Source organism: Hyla sarda, chromosome 3, assembly GCF_029499605.1.
Source record: "Hyla sarda isolate aHylSar1 chromosome 3, aHylSar1.hap1, whole genome shotgun sequence".
In the NCBI taxonomy this organism is placed as follows: Eukaryota; Metazoa; Chordata; class Amphibia; order Anura; family Hylidae; genus Hyla; species Hyla sarda.
In genome coordinates this window covers 299694161-299721451 of record NC_079191.1, presented here as the reverse complement: position 1 = coordinate 299721451, position 27291 = coordinate 299694161, and the positions used below count along the sequence as shown (strand labels likewise).

At 41.6% G+C, this 27291-nt stretch overlaps 1 protein-coding gene across 4 annotated transcripts in view; it reads left to right on the top strand.

Moving 5' to 3' along the window:
• The window catches only part of LYST (lysosomal trafficking regulator), a 1083863-nt gene that overhangs the window by 479341 nt on the left and 577231 nt on the right, over positions 1 to 27291 (top strand). For all 4 annotated transcript variants that reach the window (XM_056566940.1, XM_056566939.1, XM_056566938.1 and 1 more), the window contains exon 24: positions 18650 to 18819. In XM_056566940.1, the coding sequence (XP_056422915.1) occupies positions 18650 to 18819 (170 nt within the window). The remainder of the gene's footprint in view (positions 1 to 18649; positions 18820 to 27291) is intronic.

The following is a 27291-nucleotide window of genomic DNA, read 5'->3' as shown; positions in this document are numbered from 1 at the left end:
ATGCATACGTCATGTCTTTTCCTGGACTCCGCCGCTCACCCGGCGGAGAGCGGAAGCGGATCCCTGCTGAAATCCTTCAGCAGGGATCCAGGGCAAACGCCGAGGGGGGGCCCATGTATGCCCCCCATGTCGGCGATCGCCGCAAATCGCAAGGGAAATCGCCCTTGCGATCTGCGGCGATACCGGGGCTGATCGGGTCTCTGGGACCCGACCACCCGGTAATTTTGCATGATCCCGGCTGTCACAGACAGCCAGGACCATGCTTACGTATAGGAGCGAGGTGGCAAACCTGCCACCTCCTCCTATTCCCTGCGATCTGTCGGTTAGTTAACCGACCAATCGCAGGGGGGAGGGCGGTTACTTCCTCCTGTCCTGCCCGGCCCCTTGAAGTCCGGAGAGGACGGGAGGAAGACCGGAGGATGCGGCGGGGGACGGGGGGAGTGCTGGGGACCGGCCCCGGTACTTACCTCGTCCCTGAAGACCCGGATCCCGGCGAGGAAGATGGCGGCGGCGGCGACAGGTGAGTCGATCTTCAGCCGCGGTCGGGCCCTTTACAGCAATGCACGTCGCCGTAAAGCGACATGCATTGCTGTATTGGGACCCTATATACTACAACTCCCAGCATGCCCAGACAGCCCTTGGCGTCTGGGCATGCTGGGAGTTGCAGTTTTGCAACATCTGGAGGTCCACAGTTTGGAGACTACTGTGCCCTTCCAGATGTTGCAAAACTACATATTCTCAGCATGCCCTTACTGTCCAGGCATTCTGGGAGTTGTAGTTCTGTAACATCTGGCCCTTCAGATGTTGCAGAACTACAACTCCCAGCATGCCTGGACAGTTTTGGCATACTGGGAGTTGTAGTTTTGCAACATCTGGAAGGGCACAGATTGGGAACCACTGAATTAGTGGTCTGCAAACTGTAGTCCTCCAGATGTTGCAAACTACAACTCCAAGCATGCTGGGAGTTGTAGTTCGGCAACATCTGGCTCTAAAGATGTTGCCGAACTACTACTCCCAGCATGCCTGAGAATGCTGGGAGTTGTTGTTTTGCAACAACAGGAGGCACACTGGTTGGGAAACATTATCTGTTTCCTAACTCAGTGTTTCCCAACCCGTGTGCCTCCAGCTGTTGCAAAACTATAACTACCAGCATGCACTGATAGACTGTGCATGCTGGGAGTTGTAGTTTTGCAACAGCTGGAGGTCCCCCCCTTGTGAATGTACAGGGTACATTCACATGGACAGGGGCTTACAGTGAGTATCAGGCTGCAAGTTTGCGATGCAGCAAATTTTGCGCGGCAGCTCAAACTCGCAGCGGGAAAATCGCTGTAACCCCCCCCCTGCCCGTGTGACTGTACCCTAAAAACACTACACTACACTACACTAACACAAAATAAAATAAAAAGTAAAAAACACTACATATACACATACCCCTACACAGCCCCCCTCCTTCCCCAATAAAAAGGAAAAACGTCTGGTACGCCACTATTTTCAAAATGGAGCCTCCAGCTGTTGCAAAACAACAACTCCCAGTATTGCCGGACAGCCGTTGACTGTCCAAGCATGCTGGGAGTTTTGCAACAGCTGGAGGCACCCTGTTTGGGAATCACTGGCGTAGAATACCCCTATGTCCATCCCAATGCAAATCCCTAATTCAGGCCTCAAATGCGCATGGCGCTCTCTCACTTTGGAGCCCTGTCGTATTTCAAGGCAACAGTTTAGGGCGACATATGGGGTATCGCCGTACTCGGGAGAAATTGCCTTACAAATTTTGGGGGGCTTTTTCTCCTTTCACTCCTTATGAAAAGGTGAAATTGGGGTCTACACCAGCATGTTAGTGTAAAAAAAAAAATGTTTTTACACTAACATGCTGGTGTTGCCCTATACTTTTCATTTTGACAAGAGGTAAAAGGGAAAAAAGCCCCCCACAATTTGTAATGCAACTTCTCCCGACTACGCAGATACCCCATATGTGGGCGCAAAGTGCTCTGGGGGCGCACAACAAGGCTCAGAAGGGAGAGTGCGCCATGTACATTTGAGGTGATTTGCACAGGGGTGGCTGATTGTTACAGCGGTTTTGACAAACGCAAAAAAAAAAACCACATGTGACCCCATTTCGGAAACTACACCCCTCACGGAATGTAATGAGGGGTGCAGTGAGAATTTACACCCCACTGGTGTCTGACAGATCTTTGGAACAGTGGGCTGTGCAAATTTAAAATTTTGTACAGCCCACTGTTCCAAAGATCTGACAGACACCAGTGGGGGGTAAATGCTCACTGTACCCCTTGTTACGTTCCTCAAGGGGTCTAGTTTCCAATGTGGTATGGCATGTGGGTATTTTTTGTTGTCCTGGCACCATAGGGGCTTCCTAAATGCGACATGCCCCCGAGCAAAATTTGCTCTCAAAAAGCCAAATATGACTCCTTCTCTTCTGAGCATTGTAGTTCGCCCATAGTGCACTTCATGTCAACTTATGGGGTACCTCCATACTCAGAAGAGATGGGGTTACAAATTTTGGGGGCTATTTTCTGCTATTAACCCTTGCAAAAATGTGAAATTTGGGGGGAAGCACACATTTTATTGACATTTTTTTAATTTTTTTTTACATATGCAAAAGTCGTGAAACACCTGTGGGGTATTAAGGCTCACTTTATTCCTTGTTACGTTCCTCAAGGGGTCTAGTTTCCAAAATGGTATGCCATGTGGGTATTTTTTGCTGTCCTGGCACCATAGGGGCTTCCTATATGGGACATGCCCCCCAAAAACCATTTCAGAAAAACGTACGCTCCAAAATCCCCTTGTTGCTCCTTCCCTTCTGAGCCCTCTAATGCGCCCGCCGAACACTTTACATAGACATATGAGGTATGTGCTTAGTCGAGAGAAATTGGGCTACAAATAGAAGTATACATTTTCTCCTTTTACCCCTTGTAAAAATTCAAAAATTGGGTCTACAAGAACATGCGAGTGTAAAAAATGGAAATTGTGAATTTTCTCCTTCACTTTGCTGCTATTCCTGTGAAACACCTAAAGGGTTAAAATGCTGACTGAATGTCATTTTGAATATTTTGGGGGGTGCAGTTTTTATAATGGGGTCATTTGTGGGGTATTTCTAAGATGAAGACCCTTCAAATCCACTTCAAACCTGAACTGGTCCCTGAAAAATTGTGATTTTGGAAATTTTGTGAAAAATTGGAAAATTGCCGCTGAACTTTGAAGCCCTCTGGTGTCTTCCAAAAGTAAAAACTCGTCAATTTTATGATGCAAACATAAAGTAGACATATTGTATATGTGAATAAAATAAAATAATATTTGGAATATCCATTTTCATTACAAGCAGAAAGCTTCAAAGTTAGAAAAATGCTAAATTTTCAAATTTTTCATCAAATTTTGGGATTTTTCACCAAGAAAGGTTGCAAGTTACCAAAAAATTTTACCACTAAGTTAAAGTATAATATGTCACGAAAAAACTATCTCGGAATCAGAATGATAACTAAAAGCATTCCAGAGTTATTAATGTTTAAAGTGACAGTGGTCAGATGTGCAAAAAATGGCCGGGTCCTAAGGTGTAAAATGGCTGGGTCCTTAAGGGGTTAAGATCCCCCTATTTTTAAGACCGAGAACTTTAATTTTTCCGTATAAGCGGCGGTATGAGGGCTAATTTTTTGCGCCCTGATCTGTACTTTTATTGATACTATATTTGCTTATATAAAACTTTTAATACATTTTTTTATAAAAAAATTTTGGAATAAAATGTTATAAAAAGCAGCTATTTTGGACAATTTTTTTTTTTTTTTTATGTTCACGACGTTCACCATACAGTATCATTAACATTTTATTTTAATAGTTCAGATATTTACTCACGCGGCGATACCAAATATGTATATAAAATATTTTTAACATTTTTTGGGGGTGAAATAGGAAAAATGGGGTAATTTATGTTTTTATTGGGGGAGGGGGGTTTTGACATTTTTTTTTTTTACTTTTACTTTTATTTTTACACTTTAATAGTCCACATATGGGACTATTTAAAGCAATCATTCGATTGCTAATCCTCTTCAGTGCTATGTATAGGACATAGCACTGATCAGGGTTATCGGTCATCTTCTGCTCTGGTCTGCGGGAAGGCGAATCAGAGCAGAAGACTCCCGGAAGACAGCGGAGGCAGGTGAGGGGACCTCCGTCTGCCGTGCTGGATGATCGGATCGCAGCGGCAGCGCTGCAGGCGATCCGATCATCCAATTAAGTGACCGCGATGCTGCAGATGCCGTGATCTGTATTGATCACGGCTTCTGAAGGGTTAATGGCGGACAGCCCCACTATCGCAGGTGTCCGCCATTATGGGCGGGTCCCTGGCTGCGATCAACAGCCGGGACCTGCCGCGCATGATCCGGGCATCGCTCCGATTGCTGCGGTTATGCTTAGGACGTAAATGTACGTCCTGGTGCGTTAAGTGCCACGTCACCAGGACGTACATTTACGGCACTCGTCGTTAAGAGGTTAAGCATTGTCAGTGATGTAATATTAATAGGGCTTGTATAAACCCATCGTAAATGCTAAAGTAAAAGTATTTCATACTTTGCCAATCATTCTCACATGAACAAACATCACAGGACCCACCATGAATTGACTATAAACACTGCACAATTCTTTGTTATTCTAACAAAGGCAACCTTATACTTACTGCACTTTCACTAATAAACAGGCTGCATTCTCTAGAGGTGCTGAGACACGTGACTGTAAGCAAGTGGCTTCTACCTACACATACGTATCAGCCCTCACCTCTGTAGCAATGTGTAGTGCCACACCATGAAGAAACTGCAGGCAGTGTAAAAGTTTACAATAGTGGCTCTATAGCAATCCATTCCTGAAATAACCAACACAAATCTTGTTTCTTATCAAATGAAAATTGTATAACATTCCCTTATTATTAATATTTAATATGTATTTATTTAGCATTTTTATTTGTTGTTAAAGGATTTATAAACACAGCCAACTATTCAGGGTTATATTAAAAACATTAAAATAACAATCAATTCATTGCTTTCAAAATAAGCAAAAATGTTCCTAGATCTGTTTTATGTCAGTGTAATGTCAGTGTGATTATGGTGTGTCTTGTATAGTGCCACTGTGTGGAAAGTGTTATAGTGACAGTTTGGGGGCACCAGAGAAACTAACACATTAAAGACTCTATGTATTGACCTCATGACCTCTCCAAAACCCTAACGGGGTAGAAAGACAATATATGTGTTTCAGATTTGCTCCTCTACGTTGCACCTTGGGCCTCTAGGGATCCCTCTCAAGCTCATCTTTTAGAACACTCAAGGCAGTGCAGATTTTAGACCCTGTGCAAAACTAAAAAGTATGACCTAAAAGGTGAAATAGTGTACCAAAATACTGTGGCGTGCTATATAGCAGGACTTCTCTGTTTTGCCATCACATGAATAACAAATAGAAAAGCTGAATTAATAAATACATATTAAATATTAATAATAAGGGAATGTTAAACAACTTTCATGGGATAAGAAACAGATTTGTGTTGGTTATTTCAGGAATGGAATGCTAGAGCCACTATTGTAAACTTTTACACCGCCTGCAGTTTCTTCATGTTGTGGCACTGCACATAACTACAGAGGCGAGGGCCACTACGTATGTGTAGGGTGAAGCCACTTGCTTACAGTCACGTGTCTTAGCACCTCTAGAGAATGCAGCCTGTTGCTTTTTAGTGAAAGTTCTGTAAGTATAAGGGTATAAGGCCAGCCTTTGTGAGAATACCAAAGAATTGTGCTGTGTTTAGAGTCAATTCATAGCGGGTCCTGTGATGTTCGTTCATGTGAGAATGATTGGCAAAACCTGAAATACTTTTACTCTAGCATTTATGATGTGTTTATACATGCCCTATTAACCCCTTAACGACAATGGACGCAAATGTACGTCATGGTGCCGTGGCACATTTAAACGCCGCCATGATCGCGAGCACCGGAGCGGTGCTCGCGATCATGGCGGTGCTCGCGATCATGGCAGGTCCCGGCTGCTATTACGGATGTCCGCCATTAACCCCTCAGATGCCGTGATGAATAAAGTTCATGGCATCTAAAGCAGTGCAGTACTTTGAATGGATGATTGGATCGCCCGCAGTGCTGTCGCGGGGATCCGATCATCCAGCATGGCAGCCGGAGGTCCCCTCACCTGGCTCCAGCTGTCTCCCGGGGTCTTCTGCTCTGGTCGGAGATCGAGCAGACCAGAGCAGAAGATCACCAATAATACTGATCAGTGCTCTGTCCTATACATAGCACTGAATAGTAGTAGCAATCAAATGATTGCTATAAATAGTCCCCTATTTAAATTTTTTATAAAAAGGAAAAAAAAATAGAAAAATCCCCTCCCCCAATTAAAAAGTTAAACGTCCGTTTTTCCCATTTTACCCCCCCAAAAAGCGTTAAAAAAAATAATTAATACATATATTTGGAATCACTGCGTGCGTAAAAGTCTGAACTTTTAAAATATATTGTTAAAGGGGTAGTCCAGTGGTGAAAAACGTATCCCCTATCCTAAGGATAGGGGATAAGTTTGAGATCGCGGGGGGTCCGACCGCTGGGGCCCCCTGCGATCTCTCTGTACGGGGCCCCGGCTCTCCGCCGAGATAGCGGGTGTCGACCCCCGCACGAGGCGGCGGCCGACACGCCCCCTCAATACATCTCTATGGCAGAGCCGGAGATTGCCGAAGGCAGCGCTTCGGCTCTGCCATAGAGTTGTATTGAGGGGGCGTGTCGGCCGCCGCCTCGTGCGGAGGTCGACACGCCCCCTTCCCGCGGGCTGTCGGGGCTCCGTACAGGAGATCACAGGGGGCCCCAGCGGTCGGACCCCCCGCGATCTGCAACTTATCCCCTATCCTTAAGATAGGGGATAAGTTGCTCACCACTGAATCACCACTGGACTACTCCTTTAATTATCCCGTACGGTGAACGGCCTAAAAGTAAAAAAAAAAAAAATGTAAAACCTAAGCAAAAGTGGTACTGCTAAAAACTACAGATCATGGCGCAAAAAATTAGCCCTCATACCGCCCCATATACAAAAAAATAGAAAGTTATAGGTGGTCAAAATAGGGCAATTTCAAACATACAAATTTTGTTAAAATGGTTTGAGGTTTTTTTTAAGCGGTACAATTATAGAAAAGTATACAACACTGTGTGTCATTTTAATTGTATTAAAATTGTCATTTTAATTGTATTTACCGAAAAGTGTACAGCGTGAAAACAAAACCTTCCAAAATTTGCTAAATTGTGGTTTTCTTTTTAATTTTCCCACATAAATAATATTTGTTTGGTTGTGCCGTACATTTTATGGTAAAATAAGTGATGTATTTACAAAGTACAATTGTTTACGCAAAAAACTAGCCCTCATATGGGTCTGTGGATGGAAATATAAAAGAGTTATGATTTTTAGAAGGCGAGGAGGAAAAATGAAAATGGAAAAATAAAATTGGTCTGGTCCTTAAGGCCAAAATGGCTCTGGTTTTTTAGGGGTTAATGTTACTGTCACTGACAATGCTTAATGCCATTATTTATCATATGCTATAAATATAGAACATCATTAATATTTTTATTATAGTATTTTCTTTAAGTTTATATGTTACTAAATCTTCTAAGATTAGACACATTTTTTTAACTTACAATAGGCACAGGGCACATTTGCCCCTGGATAGCACAATATTTTCATGAATCTTTATGTATATAGAACCTTAACCACTTATTGAGTGGGTGCATAATAAAGGTAACTATACATTTTGCATTTTGAAAGTATTTACCTTAGTGTATGTCCAAACAGCGCAAATTTGAAATGTGTTGCATTCCTTTGTCTCTGTGATGGTTAAACCCATGCACATATTGTATAAACAAACTATTCATCTGTTTTGATGGATTATCAGATTTTAATTACAAGTGTGAATATACGAAAAGGTCTCAATCTCATGGAATGTTGTGTGCATTTTTCAATGAATTTATTCCTTTTTGTTCTCGTATTGTTTTCCTATCAGCTAGTTAGGGGCAAACGTCAAATGGCACTTAGGAAAATTCTTGGAATTTTGGTAACTATTTAGCCAAAATTCGGAGTGGAATTAGCATGCCTATAATTTACAAATAAAGTAAACAAAACAGAAAAATGCTCAAAATAATAGACTCATTTGTAAATCCACCGCAAATTTGTGAGATGTTTATTTTATAAATTAAGCTCTACTATTGGAGATTAAAACAACAGCAGTAAAATGACAAACACTAGCACTGTAGCTCACTTTGGCTACTACTAAAACTTACGCTCTCAGGCCCTGTAAGTTTGAATTGACCCCGCCTGACATGGATAGCTACATTGAAGATGTGCAACCTTACAGTTCAGCAGAACACTACATGTTACTGAGAGCCTAAGAATATACCAAGATTTTCAGCCCTGCCAGGCAGTTACATTGGTAGTGGCTTCATTATAGAATGTAAGTTTGTATAATTCTTAGAGATGCTATCCTTGCCTCAGAATTATTTTGTCTGTTACTTGCATTCTCTAGTAAACTTTTTATTGTATAAAATTAAGCTTTATATTAAATGAATGGGAGCTGTTCATTTAAATACTTTGACTCAAAAGCCTAAAATACACCTACTCTAGTATTTACCGTATATACTTGAGTATAAGCCGACCCGAATATAAGCCGAGGCCCCTAATTTTACCACAAGAATCCTGGAAAAGTTAAGCCTATGGTTGGAAATACATCATCCAGACCCCCGTCATCATCACCGCCTGTCAATCCATTCATCAGTGGTCTTCAACCTGCGGACCTCCAGATGTTGCAAAACTACAACTCCCAGCACGCCCGGACAGCCCACGGCTGTCCGGGCATGCTTGGAGTTTGTTTTGCAACAGCTGGAGGCACCCTAGTTGGGAAACACTGCTCTAAGCTCAAGGGAAGGGCAATCCTTCAGCCATGGTTCCCTATAGATTTCCTCCACTGGGGTTTTTCTCCTCTCCTAAGTCTTGGAGGTTGTCTGGGCATGCTGGGAGTTGTAGTTTTGCAACAGCTGGAGGCACCTTTGTTACAAAACGCTGCTTTAACCATGTCTACCACCTGTGTCACCAGTCTTTATTTCCCTCTTAGGTGATCTTTATTGTCTGTATATAGTATTAAACATCTATCCATCTCCGGCTCGGTTATAGCGTGCACACAATATGGGGGGGGGGGGGGGGGGAAACAAGTTCTAGTGCCTAAATACAGCAAAGTCAAGGTGACCTTGGTGAATCCCTTCATCAGTGGTCTTCAACCTGCGGACCTCCAGATGTTGCAAAACTACAACTCCCAGCATGCCCGGACAGCCATCGGCGGGAAGTTAGGGTGAGCTGGTCCGTGTCATCTATGCTGCAGGTACCGTCCGGTGGGGATGGTTAGTCGTTGCGGGCTGTCCATTTTCACCGGGGGGGGCCTCTTCTCCACGCTTCGGGCCCGGACTAGTGACGTTGCCTTGACGATGACGCACAGGGGCGTTGCGCATGGACGTCCCTGTGCGTTGTCTTCTAGGCAATGTCACTACTCCGGGGCCGGGCACGGAGAAGAGGCCCCTCCGGTGAAAATGAACAGCCCGCAACAACTAACCATCCCCACCGGACGGTCCCTGCAGCATAGATGGGCCAGACCAGCTCACCCTAACTTCCTGCTGAGGGGAGGTGAGTAGAAAACAAAAGAGGGGGGGGGGGGGGTCTGTCTGATAAAGGCTGCAGTGGTCTTCAACCTGCGGACCTCCAGAGGTTTCAAAACTACTACACCCAGCATGCCCGGACAGCCGCTGGGAGTTGTAGTTTTGCAACATCTGGAGGTCCGCAGGTTGAAGACCACTGATGAAGGGATTGACAGGCGGAGAGTTCACTCCAGTATAAGCCGAGGGGGGCGTTTTCAGCACGAAAAATTGTGCTGAAAAACTCTGCTTATACTCGAGTATATAACGGTACTATGTGCTCATACATGTCCTTTTATTATTATCACTTTCATGTATTATAATTATATAACATCGTCAATATAGTATTTTCTTTTAGTTTATATGTTAGTAATATTTGTATGGTTGTATATTTTTTTCCTTACATTTGGAACAATACCTGGTTGCAAAGTATATTATTGGGGATAATATTTTCCTGAATCTTTGTCATGAATACAGTACCTAAAGCACTTATAGAGCTGTGTAAAATAACTGTAACTGTAAGTTGTGCACTTTGAGAATATCATGGTTTACAATGAAAGAAAACAAAACCCGGAATGCTCAAAAGGGAAACATTGTAACAGTTTGTAAGGTTGCAAAAAGACTTCAACCTAGGCACACAATATTAAGCAGTGGTATTAATATTATGTTTGATGGGACATATTAGGCAGTGGTATTAATGCTATGCAATGTACGGTACTATAAATGATCTGTTTTAGATTCCACACTAAAATAATTCAAGATCCCTTACATAGACCCTACAAACACATCTATGTTACTTTTAGGGGTGTCTAATGTGTGAAATAGGGGGCTTGACTGTTGGTAAACACTTAGTTTATACATATGTTCTGGGATACATCTATATACGCTTATTTTGCACTGTTTTAAAGGGTGTAATAGAAGAGCCTGCATGTACCTTGTTTTCACTACTCTGTGGAATGTGTGGCTTCTGTACAAAAAAAATGTGCTTCTGCTGGAAAACTCTGTTTATACAGTTTGATTTGGATATATTTATTTTCCTTACATTTGGAACAATACCTGGTTGCATTGTATATTATTGGGGATGATATTTTCCTAAATCTTTGTCATGTATACAGTACCTAAAGCACTTATAGTAAAATAACTGTGACTGTAAATTGTGAACTTTGAGAATCTCATTATTTACAAAGAAAGAAAACAAAACCCAGAATGCTCCAAAGGGAAACATAGTAACAGTTTGTAAGGTTGAAAAAAGACAGGAGTCCATCAAATTCAACCTAGAGACACAATATTCAGTAGTGTCATTTATATTATAGCTGCTGGGACACAATATTAGGCAGTGCTGTTAATTTTATAGGTCATGGAATGCTATATTAGAAGGCGGTATTCATATTATGGCTGATAAAACATATTAGGTGGCGGTATTCATGTTATGACTGATGGGGCACAATATTAGGTGTGGTATTAATGTTATGGGTCATGGTACGCTATATAAGAAGGTGATATTAACCCCTTAAGGACTAAGCCCATTTTGGCCTTAAGGACCAGAGCGTTTTTTGCACATCTGACCACTGTCACTTTAAACATTAATAACTCTGGAATGCTTTTAGTTATCATTTTGATTCCGAGATTGTTTTTTCGTGACATATTCTACTTTAACATAGTAGTACATTTTTGTGGTAACTTGCATCCTTTCTTGGTGAAAAATCCCAAAATTTGATGAAAAATTTGAAAATTTTGCATCTTTCTAACTTTGAAGCTTTCTGCTTGTAAGGAAAATGTATATTACAAATAAAAAAAATTTGATTCACATATACAATATGTCTACTTTATGTTTACATCATAAAATTGATGAGTTTTTACTTTTGGAAGACATCAGAGGGCTTCAAAGTTCAGCAGCAATTTTCCAATTTTTCACAAAATTTTCAAACTCGATTTTTTTCAGGGACCAGTTCAGTTTTGAAGTGGATTTGAAGGGTGTTCATATTAGAAATAACCCACAAATGACCCCATTATAAAAACTGCACCCCCAAAGTATTCAAAATTACATTCAGTCAGGGTTTTAACCCTTTAGGTGTTTCACAGGAATAGCAGAAAAGTGAAGGAGAAAATTCAAAATCTTAATTTTTTACACTCATGTTCTTGTAGACCCAATTTTAGAATTTTTGAAAGTGGTAAAAGGAGAAAATATTTACTTGTATTTGTAGCCCAATTTCTCTCGAGTAAGTACATAGACATATGAGGTATGTCAAGTGTTCTGTGGGCACAGTAGAGGTCTCAGAAGGAAAGGAGCGACAAGGGGATTTTGGAGAGAACATTTTTCTGAAATGGTTTTTGGGGGTCATGTCACCTTTAGGAAGTCCCTAGGGTGTCAAAACAGCAAAAAAAAAAAAAAAAAACATGGCATACCATTTTGAAAACTAGACCCCTCGGGGAATGTAACATGGGATAAAGTGAGCCTTAATACCCCACAGTTGTTTCATGACTTTCGCAAATGTAAAAAAATGAATAATAATTTGTCCTAAAATGTGTGTTCCCCAAAATTTAACATTTTTAAAAAGGGTAATAGCAGAAAATACCCCCCAAAATTTGAAGCCCAATTTCTCCCGATTCAGGAAACACCCCATATGGGGGTGAACATTGCTCTGCTGGCGCACTACAGGTCTCGGAAGAGGAGTAGTCACATTTGGCTTTTTGGAAGCAAATTTTGCTCTGGCGGCATGCCGCATTTAGGAAGCCCCTATGGTGCCAGGACAGCAAAAAAAATAACCCACATGGCATACCATTTTGGAAACTAGACCCCTCGGGGAACGTAACAAGGGGTTAAGTGAACCTTTATACCCCACAGGTGTTTCACGACTTTTGCATATGTAAAAAAAAATTTATTTTTTACCTAAAATGCTTGTTTTCCCAAAAACTTAACATTTTTAAAAAAGGGTAAAAGCAGAAAATACCCCCCAAAATTTGTAACACAATTTCTTCCGAGTACGGCGATACCCCATATGTGACCCTAAACTGTTGCCTTGAAATACGACAGGGCTCCAAAGTGAGAGCGCCATGCCCATTTGAGGCCTAAATTAGGGGTTGCATAGGGGTGGACATAGGGGTATTCTACGCCAGTGATTCCCAAACGGTGCCTCCAGCTGTTTTAAAACTCACAGCATGCCTGGAAAATTTGCCGCAGCTCAAACTTGCAGCCGGATACTTACTGTAAACCTCCGCCCATGTGAATGTGCCCTGTACATTCACATTGGGGGGGGGAGACATCCAGCTGTTGCAAATCTACAACTCCCAGCATGCGCTGACAGACAGGATTTCAGCAGGCATGCTGTTCCGATCTCCGCCCGGTGAGTGGCAGAGACCGGAAAACGCCATGATGTACTCATACGTCATGGGTCCTTAAATCCCAGAGTGCGGAGACATACGCATATTTCATGGGTCCTTAAGGGTTTAATATTATGCAATGTACGATACTATAAATGATCTGTTTTAGATCCCACACTAAAATAATTCAAGATCCCTTATGTAGAGGCGTATCTATTCATTGATATAGCCCCATATTGTATAAACAAACTATTTAGCTGTAATGATGGATTATCAGATTATATCTGTGTGAATATACCATAAAAAGCAGCTGTTTCTATATAATGTGATATAATTATTGATATAACATTCTGTGCAGCTGTTGAAAACCGGATATAAAAGTGATAAATATATTCACACATTATATATTTATATAAGAGCAGCTGTTTTTATATGATGTGAAATGAATACTGTGACAGCTTGTTGTACTACTACTATGATTCCCGTGTGAAAAATGACAAATGTTTCTACAGCAGCTGTTTTTGCTTTAAAGTCTGCTGCTGGACATGTTAACATATTACACAGGGGCCCCCACACTATAAACATTCAAATCCAATTAGGAGATTAGGTGTGTGACTGTGAGAGAAATTGGGGTGAAGCTATGCAGGGAAAGGGGGCATGGCATGATGTCCCAAAGGGGGCGTGGCCTAGTGAGGATCTGTTAGAAAAGGATGCATGGCACCGGTCACTTTACTTCCGGTGGGCGATTTGATGAAAAGTATCCCCCCCCCCCCATCACTACTTGTGTATATTTACTCAGATTAGTCAGTCAAATAAATAATTTTCAAATAGCCTTATAAGCTTAGGTTAGCAACTACAGAAAGTAGAACTGCAAGTCCCAGAAGTAAACTATCTTACAGTATAACATCAGTTACAAGGTTTGTTTTAATATGCAAAAAAAAGTAGGGAACCTAAAAATCTTCCCATGGACAGTACCTACCAGCTTCCTTTTGGATATTACTTTTATGTTCAATAGTATTTTATAAAGTTTTGGTTGTAGGTTTTGAAAAAAAAAATGAAACAAATCAAGCAAAATGAGGAATAGACAGCTGCAGCTGTCATAATGAATCCAGTACAGACGCAGCTGTTCAGTTGTAATTACTTTTAATCAAGAAATCATCCTCAGAAGTTAAAGCATAAAAAAAATCATATTTTACCCAGTACCTAATCCTAAGCATGCACATCCAATTTTTATGCCTCTATTACCTATATTTATTAGGTAAATAAATAAAGGTAAATAAATAATGAAAAATACCTCTTTTCATTAGCTCACAGTGTTAAAAATCCTCTTGGGGAAAGGGAGTGTGTACCTCCCCTCTGGTGGCGGGAGGTGATAGGTGTGTCTTCTCAAGCTGCCTTGTCCATGAGCCATCTGTCGTCCATGACTCATGGACAAGCCTGATGCTGCTGCAGGACTGATTACTGTCCCAGTAGATCTGGGGACCCCTAGTTGTGAGATTTTCCTGAGTCGTTCTCTTTCTTAAATATTAAAATAATTTTAAACACCCATATTACAAAAGGTCTTTAATTTTCATCAGTAAGAAAATATAAAACGTTTTTGGATCTCATAGTGCCTATTTAAGGGGTTATTCTTTTAATATGAATACTATAATATTATTAAATACTATTAAATAAGTCATCGTAGATAACTGTGCAGACAGAAAGAAGCCTCTCCTCAGTAGAAGACACATAAAAGCCCACCTAAAAGTAAAAAAAAACTAAATTCTCCGGTCTGATGAAAAAATTTAAGGGGTACTCCGGTGCTTACACATCTTATCCCCTATCCAATGCCTGATTGCGGGAGTCCCGCAGCTGGGGATGCCTGTGATCATGCACGCGGGACCCCGATTGTAACCAGTCGCTCCGGGGCTGATTACGGTCGACCGCAGGGTCGGTGGCGTATGACATCACGCCTCCGCCCCCGTGTGACGTCACGCTCCGCCCCTCATTGCAAGCCTACTGGAGGGGGCGTGATAGCTGTCACGCCCCCTCCTGTAGGCTTGGATTGAGGGGCGGAGCGTGACGTCACACGGGGGCGGGGGCATGACGTCACACGCCGCCGACCCTGCGGTCGCCGGTAATCCGTCCCGGAGCGAACACGCTCCGTGGACTGATTACAAACGGGGTGCCGCGTGCATGATCACTGGCATCCTAAGCTGCGGGACTCCCGCGATCAGGCATCTTATCCCCTATCCTTTGGATAGGGGATAAGATGTGTAAGCACCGGAGTACCCCTTTAACTTTTTGGCCACAATTCTCAGGGTATATTCACATGTGTGGAAGTTGTGCAGAATGTCCACACGGTCTTCTCTTTCTGCGGAGTCCGCAAGGAAATACATATGACCGGGCATTTCAGAGCACCTGCTGGACTTTTTAAATGTATGGAATGTAGACTGGAGGCTGTTAGTTGCTTCGACTAACTACCGAGTTAAAAGGCTTAACCCCTTAAGGATGCAGGACGTAAATGTACGTCCTGGTGAGGTGGTACTTAACGCACCAGGACGTACATTTACGTCCTGTGCATAACCGCGGGCATCGGAGCGATGCCCGTGTCATGCGCGGCTGATCCCGGCTGCTGATCGCAGCCAGGGACCCGCCGGCAATGGCCGATGCCCGCGATTTCGCGGGCGTCCGCCATTAACCCCTCAGGTACCGGGATCAATACAGATCCCGGCATCTGCGGCAGTTCGCGATTTAAATGAACGATCGGATCGCCCGCAGCGCTGCTGCGGGGATCCGATCATTCAGAACGCCGGACGGAGGTCCCCTCTCCTTCCTCCGTCCGGCTCCCGGCGTCTCCTGCTCTGGTCTGTGATCGAGCAGACCAGAGCAGGAGATGACCGATAATACTGATCTGTTCTATGTCCTATACATAGAACAGATCAGTATTAGCAATCATGGTATTGCTATGAATAGTCCCCTATGGGGACTATTCAAGTGTAAAAAAAAATGTAAAAAAATGTAAAAGTAAAAAAAAGTGAAAAATCCCCTCCCCCAATAAAAAAGTAAAACGTCCGTTTTTTCCTATTTTACCCCCAAAAAACATTTTTTATAGACATATTTGGTATCGCCGCGTGCGTAAATGTCCGAACTATTAAAATAAAATGTTAATGATCCCGTACGGTGAACGAAAAAAAAAAAGTCCAAAATTCCTAAAATTATAAAAATGTATTAAAAGTTTTTTATATGCAAATGTGGTATCAAAAAAAAGTACAGCTCATGGCGCAAAAAATGTGCCCCCATACCGCCACTTATACGGAAAAATAAAAAAGTTAGAGGTCATCAAAATAAAGGGATTATAAACGTACTAATTTGGTTAAAAAGTTTGTGATTTTTTTTTAAGCGCAACAATAATATAAAAATATATAATAATGGGTATCATTTTAATCGTATTGACCCTCAGAATAAAGAACACATGTCATTTTTACCATAAATTGTACGGCGTGAAAACAAAACCTTCCAAAATTAGCAAAATTGCGTTTTTCGTTTTAATTTCCCCACAAAAAGTGTTTTTTGGTTGCGCCATACATTTTATGATATAATGAGTGATGTCATTACAAAGGACAACTGGTCGTGCAAAAACAAGCCCTCATACTAGTCTGTGGATGAAAATATAAGAGTTATGATTTTTAGAAGGCGAGGAGGAAAAAATGAAAACGTAAAAATTAAATTGTCTGAGTCCTTAACCCCTTAAGGACCGGAGGTTTTTCCGTTTTTGCATTTTCGTTTTTTGCTCCTTGCCTTTAAAAAATCATAACTCTTTCAAATTTACACCTAAAAATCCATATGATGGCTTATTTTTTGCGCCACCAATTCTACTTTGTAATGACGTCAGTCATTTTGCCCAAAAATCTATGGTGAAGCGGGAAAAAAAATCATTGTGCGACAAAATTGAAAAAAAAAACGCTGTTTTGTAACTTTTGGGGGCTTCCATTTCTACGTAGTACATTTTTCGGTAAAAATGACACCTGATATGTATTCTGTAGGTCCATACGATTAAAATGATACCCTACTTATATAGGTATGATTTTGTCGGACTTTTGGAAAAAATCATAACTACATGCAGTAAAATTAATACGTTTAAAATTGTCATCTTCTGACCCCTATAACTTTTTTATTTTTCCGTGTATGGGGCGGTATGAGGGCTCATTTTTTGCGCCGTGATCTGAAGTTTTTAACGGTACCATTTTTGCATTGATAGGACTTATTGATCACTTTTTATTCATTTTTAAATGATATAAAAAGTGACCAAAAATGCACTATTTTGGACTTTGGAATTTTTTTGCACGCACGCCATTGACCGAGCGGTTTAATTAATGATATATTTTTATAATTCGGACATTTCCGCACGCGGTGATACCACATATGTTTATTTTTATTTTTATTTACACTGTGTTTTTTTTTTTTATTGGAAAAGGGGGGTGATTCAAACTTTTAATAGGGGAGGAGTTAAATGATCTTTATTCACTTTTTTTTTTCACTTTTTTTTTGCAGTGTTATAGGTCCCATAGGGACCTATAATACTGCACACACTGATCTTCTATGTTGATCACTGGTTTCTCATAAGAAACCAGTGATCAACGATTCTGCCGCATGACTGCACATGCCTGGATCTCAGTCATTCGGCGATCGGACAGCGAGGAGGCAGGAAGGGGCCCTCCCGCTGTCCTGTCAGCTGTTCGGGATGCCGCGATTAGCCGCGGCTATCCCGAACAGCCCGACTGAGCTAGCCGGGAACTTTCACTTTCACTTTTAGCCGCGCGGCTCAGCTTTGAGCGTGCGGCTAAAGGGTTAATAGCGCGCGGCGCCGCGATCGGCGCTGCGCGCTATTAGAGGCGGGTCCCGGCTTCACTATGACGCCGGGCCCGCCATGATATGACGCGGGCTTACTGTGTAACCCCGCGTTATATCAGAAGAGCAGGACCAATGACGTACCGGTACGTCATTGGTCCTTAAGGGGTTAAGGCCAAAATGGGCTGAGTCCTTAAGGGGTTAATACTTATGTCAATGCAATCTTTTAAACAATGAAAAAGAAATCCAGCTCCAGTACTTTAGCTATGTGGCACGGACGGCCGGGAACTTGGCCTAACATATAGTGTATAACAGAAGATATGTTATTGATACATGTGCAAATCCAATCAACATCACCACACAGAGCGGCAAGATTAGTCTGATGTGTTTTGTCATTTAGACTTTTTTTGTCAGGTTGTGTGCCGAATCAACAAGCCCGAAAAAGGAGCTTGTTCTCACAACCCAACCTAGTTAATAAAAAATCCTACTAAGAAAAATCTGGTAGTAACATTCCCTGCCTGTGTCCCCAAATAGTAAATAGTGTTGAATTATGCAAGTCTAAAATAACATTTCACACTAATGAAAACACAACACTCTAAGTAAATCAGAACCATATGGTACTGAGTGCAGAATGAGGGGGAAACTTTTTTTTTTATGTTGGCACAACATAAAAGTGAAAAATGTCTAGGGGTCTGAAAACTTTACTAAGGCACAGTGTGTGTGGAGATTAATATATTATAAAACTTTTTATTTAATATTCATTATAAACATATTAATTTCATTTTTAGTTACTCAATGCATATTTTCATCGGGCATCTAAAGAAGAGAAGGAGGCTTTTTTAAAGAAAAGTGGGTTTTCTCTACTTGCAAATCAGTTGTATCTCCATCAGGGAAGTCAGGAGGTTTTGGAATGCCTGTTAGAAATGTTCTTTGGAAGACATATTGGACTGGACGAAGAGTAAGTATTGAAATAATTATTTTTTAGTGTTTCTGTTTTGTATTGTATACAGTTTCTATTTTGTATTGTACACCAGTGCTTGACCCCTTGCTCTTCATTAGCGCCTCTTAGAGATACCTGAAGAAGGCGCTCTAAGTATCCACAAGTAATTGTGAGCCTTGAAATTTATTGGTACAGTAACTTACATTTAAAGTTTACCAGTTTTGTCAAAAGTTTTAATGGAGCAGCGAGAGTAAAACTGCTGAGATCCATGGGGTAAAGCCTGCTACCACCCGCTTTTCCCCGCTCTCCTGATCGGTGGAGTTTGCAGCACTGAGACACCGACAGAAAATAGGAAAAAAAACTATTTCATAGTATTTAATACTTCTGTACTGTACTGGTTGTTATAGAAGGAGTGGTATTAATAGTGAATTAGAGGGCTTAATGTTGTTATATCTGCACAGGTCGCAATACCTGATGGAAGATGGAGTATGCTGTGTCTTACTGTGCCTTAGCCAGCTTCTGCTATAATAGACTGTAGTCACAGCCTTACATTTCACAGGGTACATTGTGAACCAAGTAAATATCATGAAAAACACTTCCTATAGTGTGCACTGTGCTCAAGCCCACCATTCATTACAATCCCAAGGGGTTGACCCAGTACACCACTCTACACAGCTATAGGTGTATCACTGAAAGCAGTGTTGCCCTGCCTCAGCCAATGATAGGCTGAACAGCAATATGACAGATTGGACCTGTGCCCCCCTCTTTTTCCTGGTACCCAGGCCTGATCTGTCATATTGCCGCTCAGCCTGTCACAAGAGGTGAGAAGTGTTTTTTTTTTTATGTATATGATACTGAATCGGCATAGTTAGTCTCCCTTCTCCCCACTGTATAATGCTCTTAAAGAGTACCTGTCACCAAATAACACTTTTAATATAGTGTTCCTTGTGTAATTAGCAGACACGTTTCCATTCACTTTCTTTTAAAATTATCACCATAAATATGTTAAAAATGTAATAGAAAAAACATCTACTAGGTGGCTCTGTTCTGTTCTCTTCCACAAGTTTGGTCTCCTTCCGTCCTGGCAGGATACCAAACTCAGGAAGTGCTTCTGGCTGCACTGAGCTTGATTGACAGCTGCACAGAGCCTCACTGAAAGCTTCAAAGAGCCTCATTGAAAGTTGCACAGAGCCTCACTGAAACATGCACAGAGCTTGAGGTCTTCTATTCATCACAGCACTGCAATGATGCGAGGGCGGAAGTGGTCCCCAAGCAGGCTTCAGTGATATCATGCCTGAGGGGAAACACCCACTTTCTCCTCCTGGGAGATTGCACTATGTGAGCAAGAATAAAGGTAAGATACAGAGCTTTTTAAAGCTCTGAAATTTTTTTTAGGGGTGAGAGGGGTCTTAGTAGTTTTTAGGGAACATAGCCTGAGTTAGTTAAGAAAAGTTTATTTGGTGACAGGTACTTTTTAAGAACACAGCACATTTTGGCCTTCATGACACACCCAATTTTCATTGTTGCTTTTAAATTTTTTCCTTCATTTTTAGGAGACATACAGTCATGGCTGTAAATGTTGGCACCCCTTAAACTTATTCTAGAAAACAAAGTATTTCTCACAGAAAAGAATTGCAGTAACACATGTTTTGCTATACACATGTTTGTGTGTATTAGAACTAAACCAAAAATAGAGGGGGAAAAAAGCAAATTGGACATAATGTCACACCAAACTCCAAAAATGGGCTGGACAAAATTCTTGGCAATCTTTCAAAATTGTGGAAAAAGATTGTTGTGAATAAGATTGTTTCAAGCATGTGATGCCCCGTTAAACTCACCTGGGGCAAGTAACAGGTGTGGGCAATATAAAAGTCACCCCTGAAAGCAGATTAAAAGGAGAGAAGTTCACTTAGTCTTTGCATTGTGTGTCTGTGTGTGCCACACTAAGCATGGACAACAGAAAGAGGAGAAGAGAACTGTCTGAGAATTTGAGAACTAAAATTGTGGAAAAATATCAACAATCTCAAGTTTACAAGTCCATCTCAATAGAACTAGATTTGCCTTTGTCCACAGTGCGCAACATTATCAAGAAGTTTTGGCATGGACAGAAGAGAAAAATGTAGGAAAGGTGTCAAAGCAGGATGATGGATAAGCAGCCCCAAACAAGTTCCAAAGATATTCAAGCTGTCCTGCAGGCTCAGTGTTAGCGCAATCTATCCATCGACATTTAAATGAAATTAAACGCAATGGAAGAAGACCCAGGAGGACCCCACTGCTGACACAGAGACATAAAAAAGCAAGACTACATTTTGCCAAAATGAACTTTGATAAGCCAAAATTCTTCTGGGAAAACATCTTGTGAACAGATGAGACCAAGATAAGCTTTTTGGTAAAGCACATCATTCTACTGTTTACCGAAAACAGAATAAGGCCTACAAAGAAAAGAACACAATACCTACAGTGAAATATGGTGGAGGTTCAATGATGATTTGGGGTTGTTTTGCTACCTCTGGCACTGGGTGCCTTGAATGTGTGCAAGGCATCATGAAATCTGAGGATTACCAATGGATTTGGGATCGCACTGTACAGCCCAGTGTCAGAAAGCTGGGTTTGCGTCTGAGATCTTGGGTCAAACATATGTCAAAAAGCACCCAGAAATGGATGGCAACAAAGCGCTGGAGAGTTCTGAAGTGGCCAGCAATGAGTCCAGATCTAAATCCCATTGAACACCTGTGGAGAGATCATAAAATTTCTGTTGGGAAAAGGCGCCTTCCAATAAGAGACCTGGAGCAGTTTGAAAAGCAATAGTGGTCCAACATTCCTGCTGAGAGGTGCAAGAAGCTTATTGATGGTTATAGAAAGCGACTGAATTTTTTTTCCCCAAAGGGTGTGCAACCAAATATTAAGTTAAGGGTGCCAGGCCATTTTGTCCAGGCCATTTTTGGAGTTTGGTGTGACATTATGTCCAATTTATTTTTCCTTCCTTTTTTTTATCCTTAGTTCCAATACACACAAAGGGAATAAACATGTGTTACTGCAATCCTTTTCTGTGAGAAATACTTCATTTTCTAGAAAAATTTTAGGCGTGCCAACATTTATGGCCATGACTGTATTTTTTATCTTTCCATCCATAGTCATATGAGGGCTTGTTTTTTGTGTACTTTGTAGTGATAGCTTTCATACTACCATAAAATTTACGGCACAACCAAAATAGTATTAGTAGCTGGGGGATGAGGGAAATTGAAATTAAAACCTATAATTTTTCACCTTATGTGGCCTGGTTCGCTAAATACCAGGCTTCCAGTAAGCATGTTTATTCACTGCAACCTCTAGGGGTTGTTTTTGTCCAGGCAAAACTTGAGGGGGCAAGTAAATACCTCCCCACAAAAAAAAAAAAAAAAAAAAAAAAAAGCTTGAAAAACTAAACTAAAAACGCTTCACTTTGTCTGGCGCTTGGGAATTTTGGGAATTTGACATGTCCGCTCATCTGCATTTATGTTAATATTCCTCAGGGACTTAATTGTGCTCTGTGGTTGCATAATATATGCAAAAAGTTTGTTCCTATAAAAATGTTTATATCTCTCCCTTGCTTCCTTTAATTGTAAATAAAAAAAATTCCTTCCTCTCCCCAATATTAAAATCCAGTCTCAGTGATTCAAAGGGTCTCAACTCCCCCTGATAATAAAGTTGATGTACGAATTCAATACCCCCTTGTGCCCAAAATTGCTTTTCCAAGCCTCTATTAACCCCTTCATGACCCAGCCCATTTTCACCTTCAGGACCTGGTCATTTTTTGAAAATCAGACCACTGTCACTTTAAACATTAAGAACTCTGGAATGCTTTTACTTATCATTCTGATTCAGAGATTGTTTTTTCGTGACATATTCTACTTTATGTTATTGGTAAAATTTCACTGATATTTGCATCCTTTCTTGGTAAAAAATCTAAAAATGTCATGAAAATTTTGAAAATTTAGCATTTTTCTAACTTTGAAAGTCTCTGCTTGAAAGGAAAATGGATATTCCAAATAAATTACATATTGATTCACATATACAATATGTCTACTTTGTGTTTGCATAAAAAAATTGACAAGTTTTTACTTTTGGAGGACATCAGAGGGCTTCAAAGTTCCGCAGCAATTTTCCAATTTTTCTCAAGATTTTCAAAATCGTAATTTTTCAGGGACCAGTTCAGGTTGGAAGTGGATTTTAAGGGTCTTCATATTAGAAATACCCCATAAATGACCCCATTATAAAAACTGCACTCCCCAAAGTATTCAAAATGACATTCAGTAAGTGTTTTAAGCCTTTAGGTGTTTCACAGGAATAGCAGCAAAGTGAAGGAGAAAATTCTAAATCTTCATTTTTTACACTCGCATTTTCTTGTAGACCCAATTTTTGAATTTTTACAAGGGGTAAAAGGAGAGAAATCACCCTAAAATTTGTAACCCAATTTCTCTCGAGTAAGGAAATACATCATATGCGTATGTAAAGTGTTCGGCGGGCGCAGTAGAGGGCTCAGAAGGGAAGGAGCGACAATGGGATTTTGGAGAGTGAGTTTTTCTGAAAGGGTTTTTGGGGGGCATGTCCCATTTAGGAAGCCCCTATGGTGCCAGAACAGTGGACCCCCCCACATGTGACCTCATTTTGGAAACTATACCCCTCATGGAATTTAATAAGGGGTGCAGTGAGCATTTACACCCCACTGGCGTTTGACAGATTTTTGAAACGGTGGACTGTGCAAATGAAAAATTTAATTTTTCATTTTCACAGACCACTGTTCCAAAAATCTGTCATACACCAGTGGGGTGTAAATTCTCACTGCACCCCTTATTACATTCCGTGAGGGTGTAGTTTCCAAAATGGGGTCACATATGGATATTTATTGTTTTGCGTTTTTCAGAACTGCTGTAACAATCAGCCACCCCTGTGCAAATCGCCTCAAATGTACATGGTGCACTCTCCCTTCTGGGCCTTGTTGTGCGCCCCCAGAGCACTTTGCGCCCACATATGAGGTATCTCCGTATTCGGGAGAAATTGCATTACAAATTTAGAGGGTCTTTTTTCCCTTTTACCTCTTGTGAAAATGAAAAGTATAGGGCAACACCAGCATGTCAGTGTGTAAAATTTATTTTTTTTACACTAACATGCTGGTGTAGACCCCAACTTCACCTTTTCATAAGGGGTTAAAGAAGAAAAAGCCCCCCAAAATTTGTAAGGCAATTTCTCCCGAGTACGACGATACCCAATATGTGTCCCAAAACTGTTGCCCTGAAATACGACAGGGCTCCAAAGTGAGAGAGCGCCATGCGCATTTGAGGCCTGAATTAGGGATTTGCATAGGGGTGGACATAGGGGTATTCTATGCCAATGATTCCCAAACAGGGTGCCTCCAGCTGTTGCAAAACTCCCAGCATGCCTGGACAGTCAATGGCTGTCCGGCAATACTGGGAGTTATTATTTTGCAACAGCTGGAGGCTCCGTTTTGGAAAAAGTAGCGTACCAGACGTTTTTCATTTTTTTGGGGGGAAGGGGGGCTGTGTAGGGGTATGTGTATATGTAGTGTTTTTTACTTTTTATTTTAGGTTAGTGTCAGTGTAGTGTAGTGTTTTTAGGGTACAGTCACATGGGCAGAGGTTCACAGCAAGTTTGCCGCTGGGAGTTTGAGCTGCAGCGCAAAATTTGCGCCATCTCAAACTTGCAGCACTCACTGTAAACCTCCGCCCATGTGAGTGTACCCTGTACATTCACATTGGGGGGAGGGGGCAAACATCCAGCTGTTGCAAACTCCGAGCATGCCCTTTGGCTGTCCGTGCATGCTGGGAGTTGTAGTTTTGCAACAGCTGGAGGCACACGGGTTTGGAAACACTAAGTTAAGTAATAAACTTTCAAGTGTTTTGCAACCAAACTTAGTGTTTCCAAACCAGTGAGCCTCCAGCTGTTGCAAAACTACAACTCCCAGCATGCATGGTCTGTCAGTGCATGCTGGGAGTTATAGTTTTGCAACAATTGCAACAGCTGGAGGCACTGAGTTAGGAAACGGACAATGTTTCCCAACTAGTGTGCCTCCAGTTGTTGCAAAACTACAACTCCCAGCATGCCCAGACTGCCCAGGCATGCTGGAAGTAGTAGTTCGGCAATATCTGAAGGATCAGATGTTGCCGAACTACAACTTCCAGCATGCTTGGGCAGTGTGGGCATGCTGGGAGTTGTAGTTTTGCAACATCTGGAGGTCCACAGTTTGGAGACCACTGTATAATGGTCTCCAATCTGTGCTCTTCCAGATGTTAGAGAACTTCAACTCCCAGCATGCCTGGACAGACTGAGCATGCTGGGAGTTGTAGTTTTGCAACATCTGGAAGAGCACAGATTGGAGACCATTATACAGTGGTCTCCAAACTGTGGACCTCCAGATGTTGCAAAACTACAACTCCCAGCATGCCCAGAAAGCCAAAGGCCGTCTGGGCATGCTGGGAGTTGCAGTTTTGAAACTCCCAGAGGCAGCAGTGAGATCGCTTTACGGCGATCTCACTGCTGCCAATGAAGATGCCGCACTGCTGCCGGAAACTCACCTCCGGGACGCAGCGCCGTCGGGACTGCATGGAGGACGCCGGGACCGCTCGGGACACCGCTCGGACGGGTAAGTGACGCCGGGGGACGGGTCAGGGACACTTAGCAGAGCGGTGTGTGTCCCGATCCCCGTGATCGGGACTCACACAGCGCGCTGCTAAGTATTCTGAGAGCGAAACGCTGCTATCAGCTAGTCAGATTTGACTAGCTGATAGCAGCGATCGCTGGGGGGGGGTTAGGGGGGGGATGAAACCCCCCGTGGTCGCATGGTAAGATGGCTGGCTATCAGTGATAGCCACCATCTTTCCTGGCGCTGCGGGATGCCACGAGTAGCGGCAAAAATGTTCATGACGTACCTGTATGTCATGGGTCGGGAACACCTTGCCACCCATGACGTACAGGTATGTCATAGGTCGGGAAGGGGTTAAATTCATTCAATTTACAGCCCTGATAACATACAAGATCTGCTGTAGAAAAATCATTTTTAGTGCCACCACTTGATCTGCCTGGTAATTTGCACCATATAGTAACTTTTTTCTTAATTTTTTCTTTCTATGGTTTAAGATTTGCTTCCAAAAACAAATTACTCATTGATGTAATTTTTATCCCTAAATATGTTAAGGATTCACCTGTTTTTAAGCATATTATCCCCTGAGCTGATATATTTGTCACTTCCACTACTGGTAATAAAAAAGATTTCTCCCAGTTAACCTTCATTCCAGATAGTTCTCCGAATTCATTAAGTTTGCATAACTATTGGTATAATTTCATTTGGTTTATCTAAGAATAATATCATATAGGCATATAGAAGGACCTTATTGTTCTCTCCTTTTATACCAAAACCCCTTATATATGCCGACCTCCTAACTGCCTCGGCCAGTGGTTCAATAAAGAATACAAAAAGTGGGGAGAGGGGGCAACCTTGTCTAGTTCCCCTAGAAAGTGGAAAGAAGTTAATCAGTCATCCATTAATTATAATACTAGCAATTGGGTCATTATATAACAGTTTCACCCATCTAATAAACCTTTCGCCAAACCCAAACCTGTCCAAGGCTCGCCATAGGGATTCCCATTCCACTCTGTCAAAGGGAAGGATCCCCCGCCATCTGCATGCTGGCCAAGACCTTTGCTATATTTTCATAAATTTGCCTACCTGGAATAAAACCGGACTGGTCTGAATGAATCAGTGTCGGGATTACCCCAACCAACCTGCGTGCCAAAATTGTTGCTAACATTTTTACACCCACGTTTAAGCCCTTAAGGACTGAACCCTTTTTCACCTTAACCCCTTCAGGACCAAGCCCATTTTGGCCTTAAGGACCAGAGCGTTTTTTGCACATCTGACCACTGTCACTTTAAACATTAATAACTCTGGAATGCTTTTAGTTATCATTCTGATTCCGAGATAGTTTTTTCGTGACATATTCTACTTTAACATGGTGGTACATTTTTGTGGTAACTTGCATCCTTTCCTTGTGAAAAATCCTAAAATTTGATGAAAAATTTGAATATTTTGCATTTTTCTAACTTTGAAGCTCTCTGCTTGTAAGGAAAATGCATATTACAAATAAAAAAATTTTTTATTCACATATACAATATGTCTACTTTATGTCTGCATCATAAAAGTGACGAGTTTTTACTTTTGGAAGACACCAGAGGGCTTCAAAGTTCAGCAGCAATTTTCCAATTTTTCACAAAATTTTCAAACTCACTATTTTTCAGGGACCAGTTCAGGTTTGAAGTGGATTTGAAGGGTCTTCATATTAGAAATACCCCACAAAAGACCCCATTATAAAAACTGCACCCCCCAAAGTATTCAAAATGACATTCAGTCATCATTTTAACCGTTTAGGTGTTTCACAGGAATAGAAGCAAAGTGAAGGAGAAAATTCACAATCTTCATTTTTTACACTCGCATGT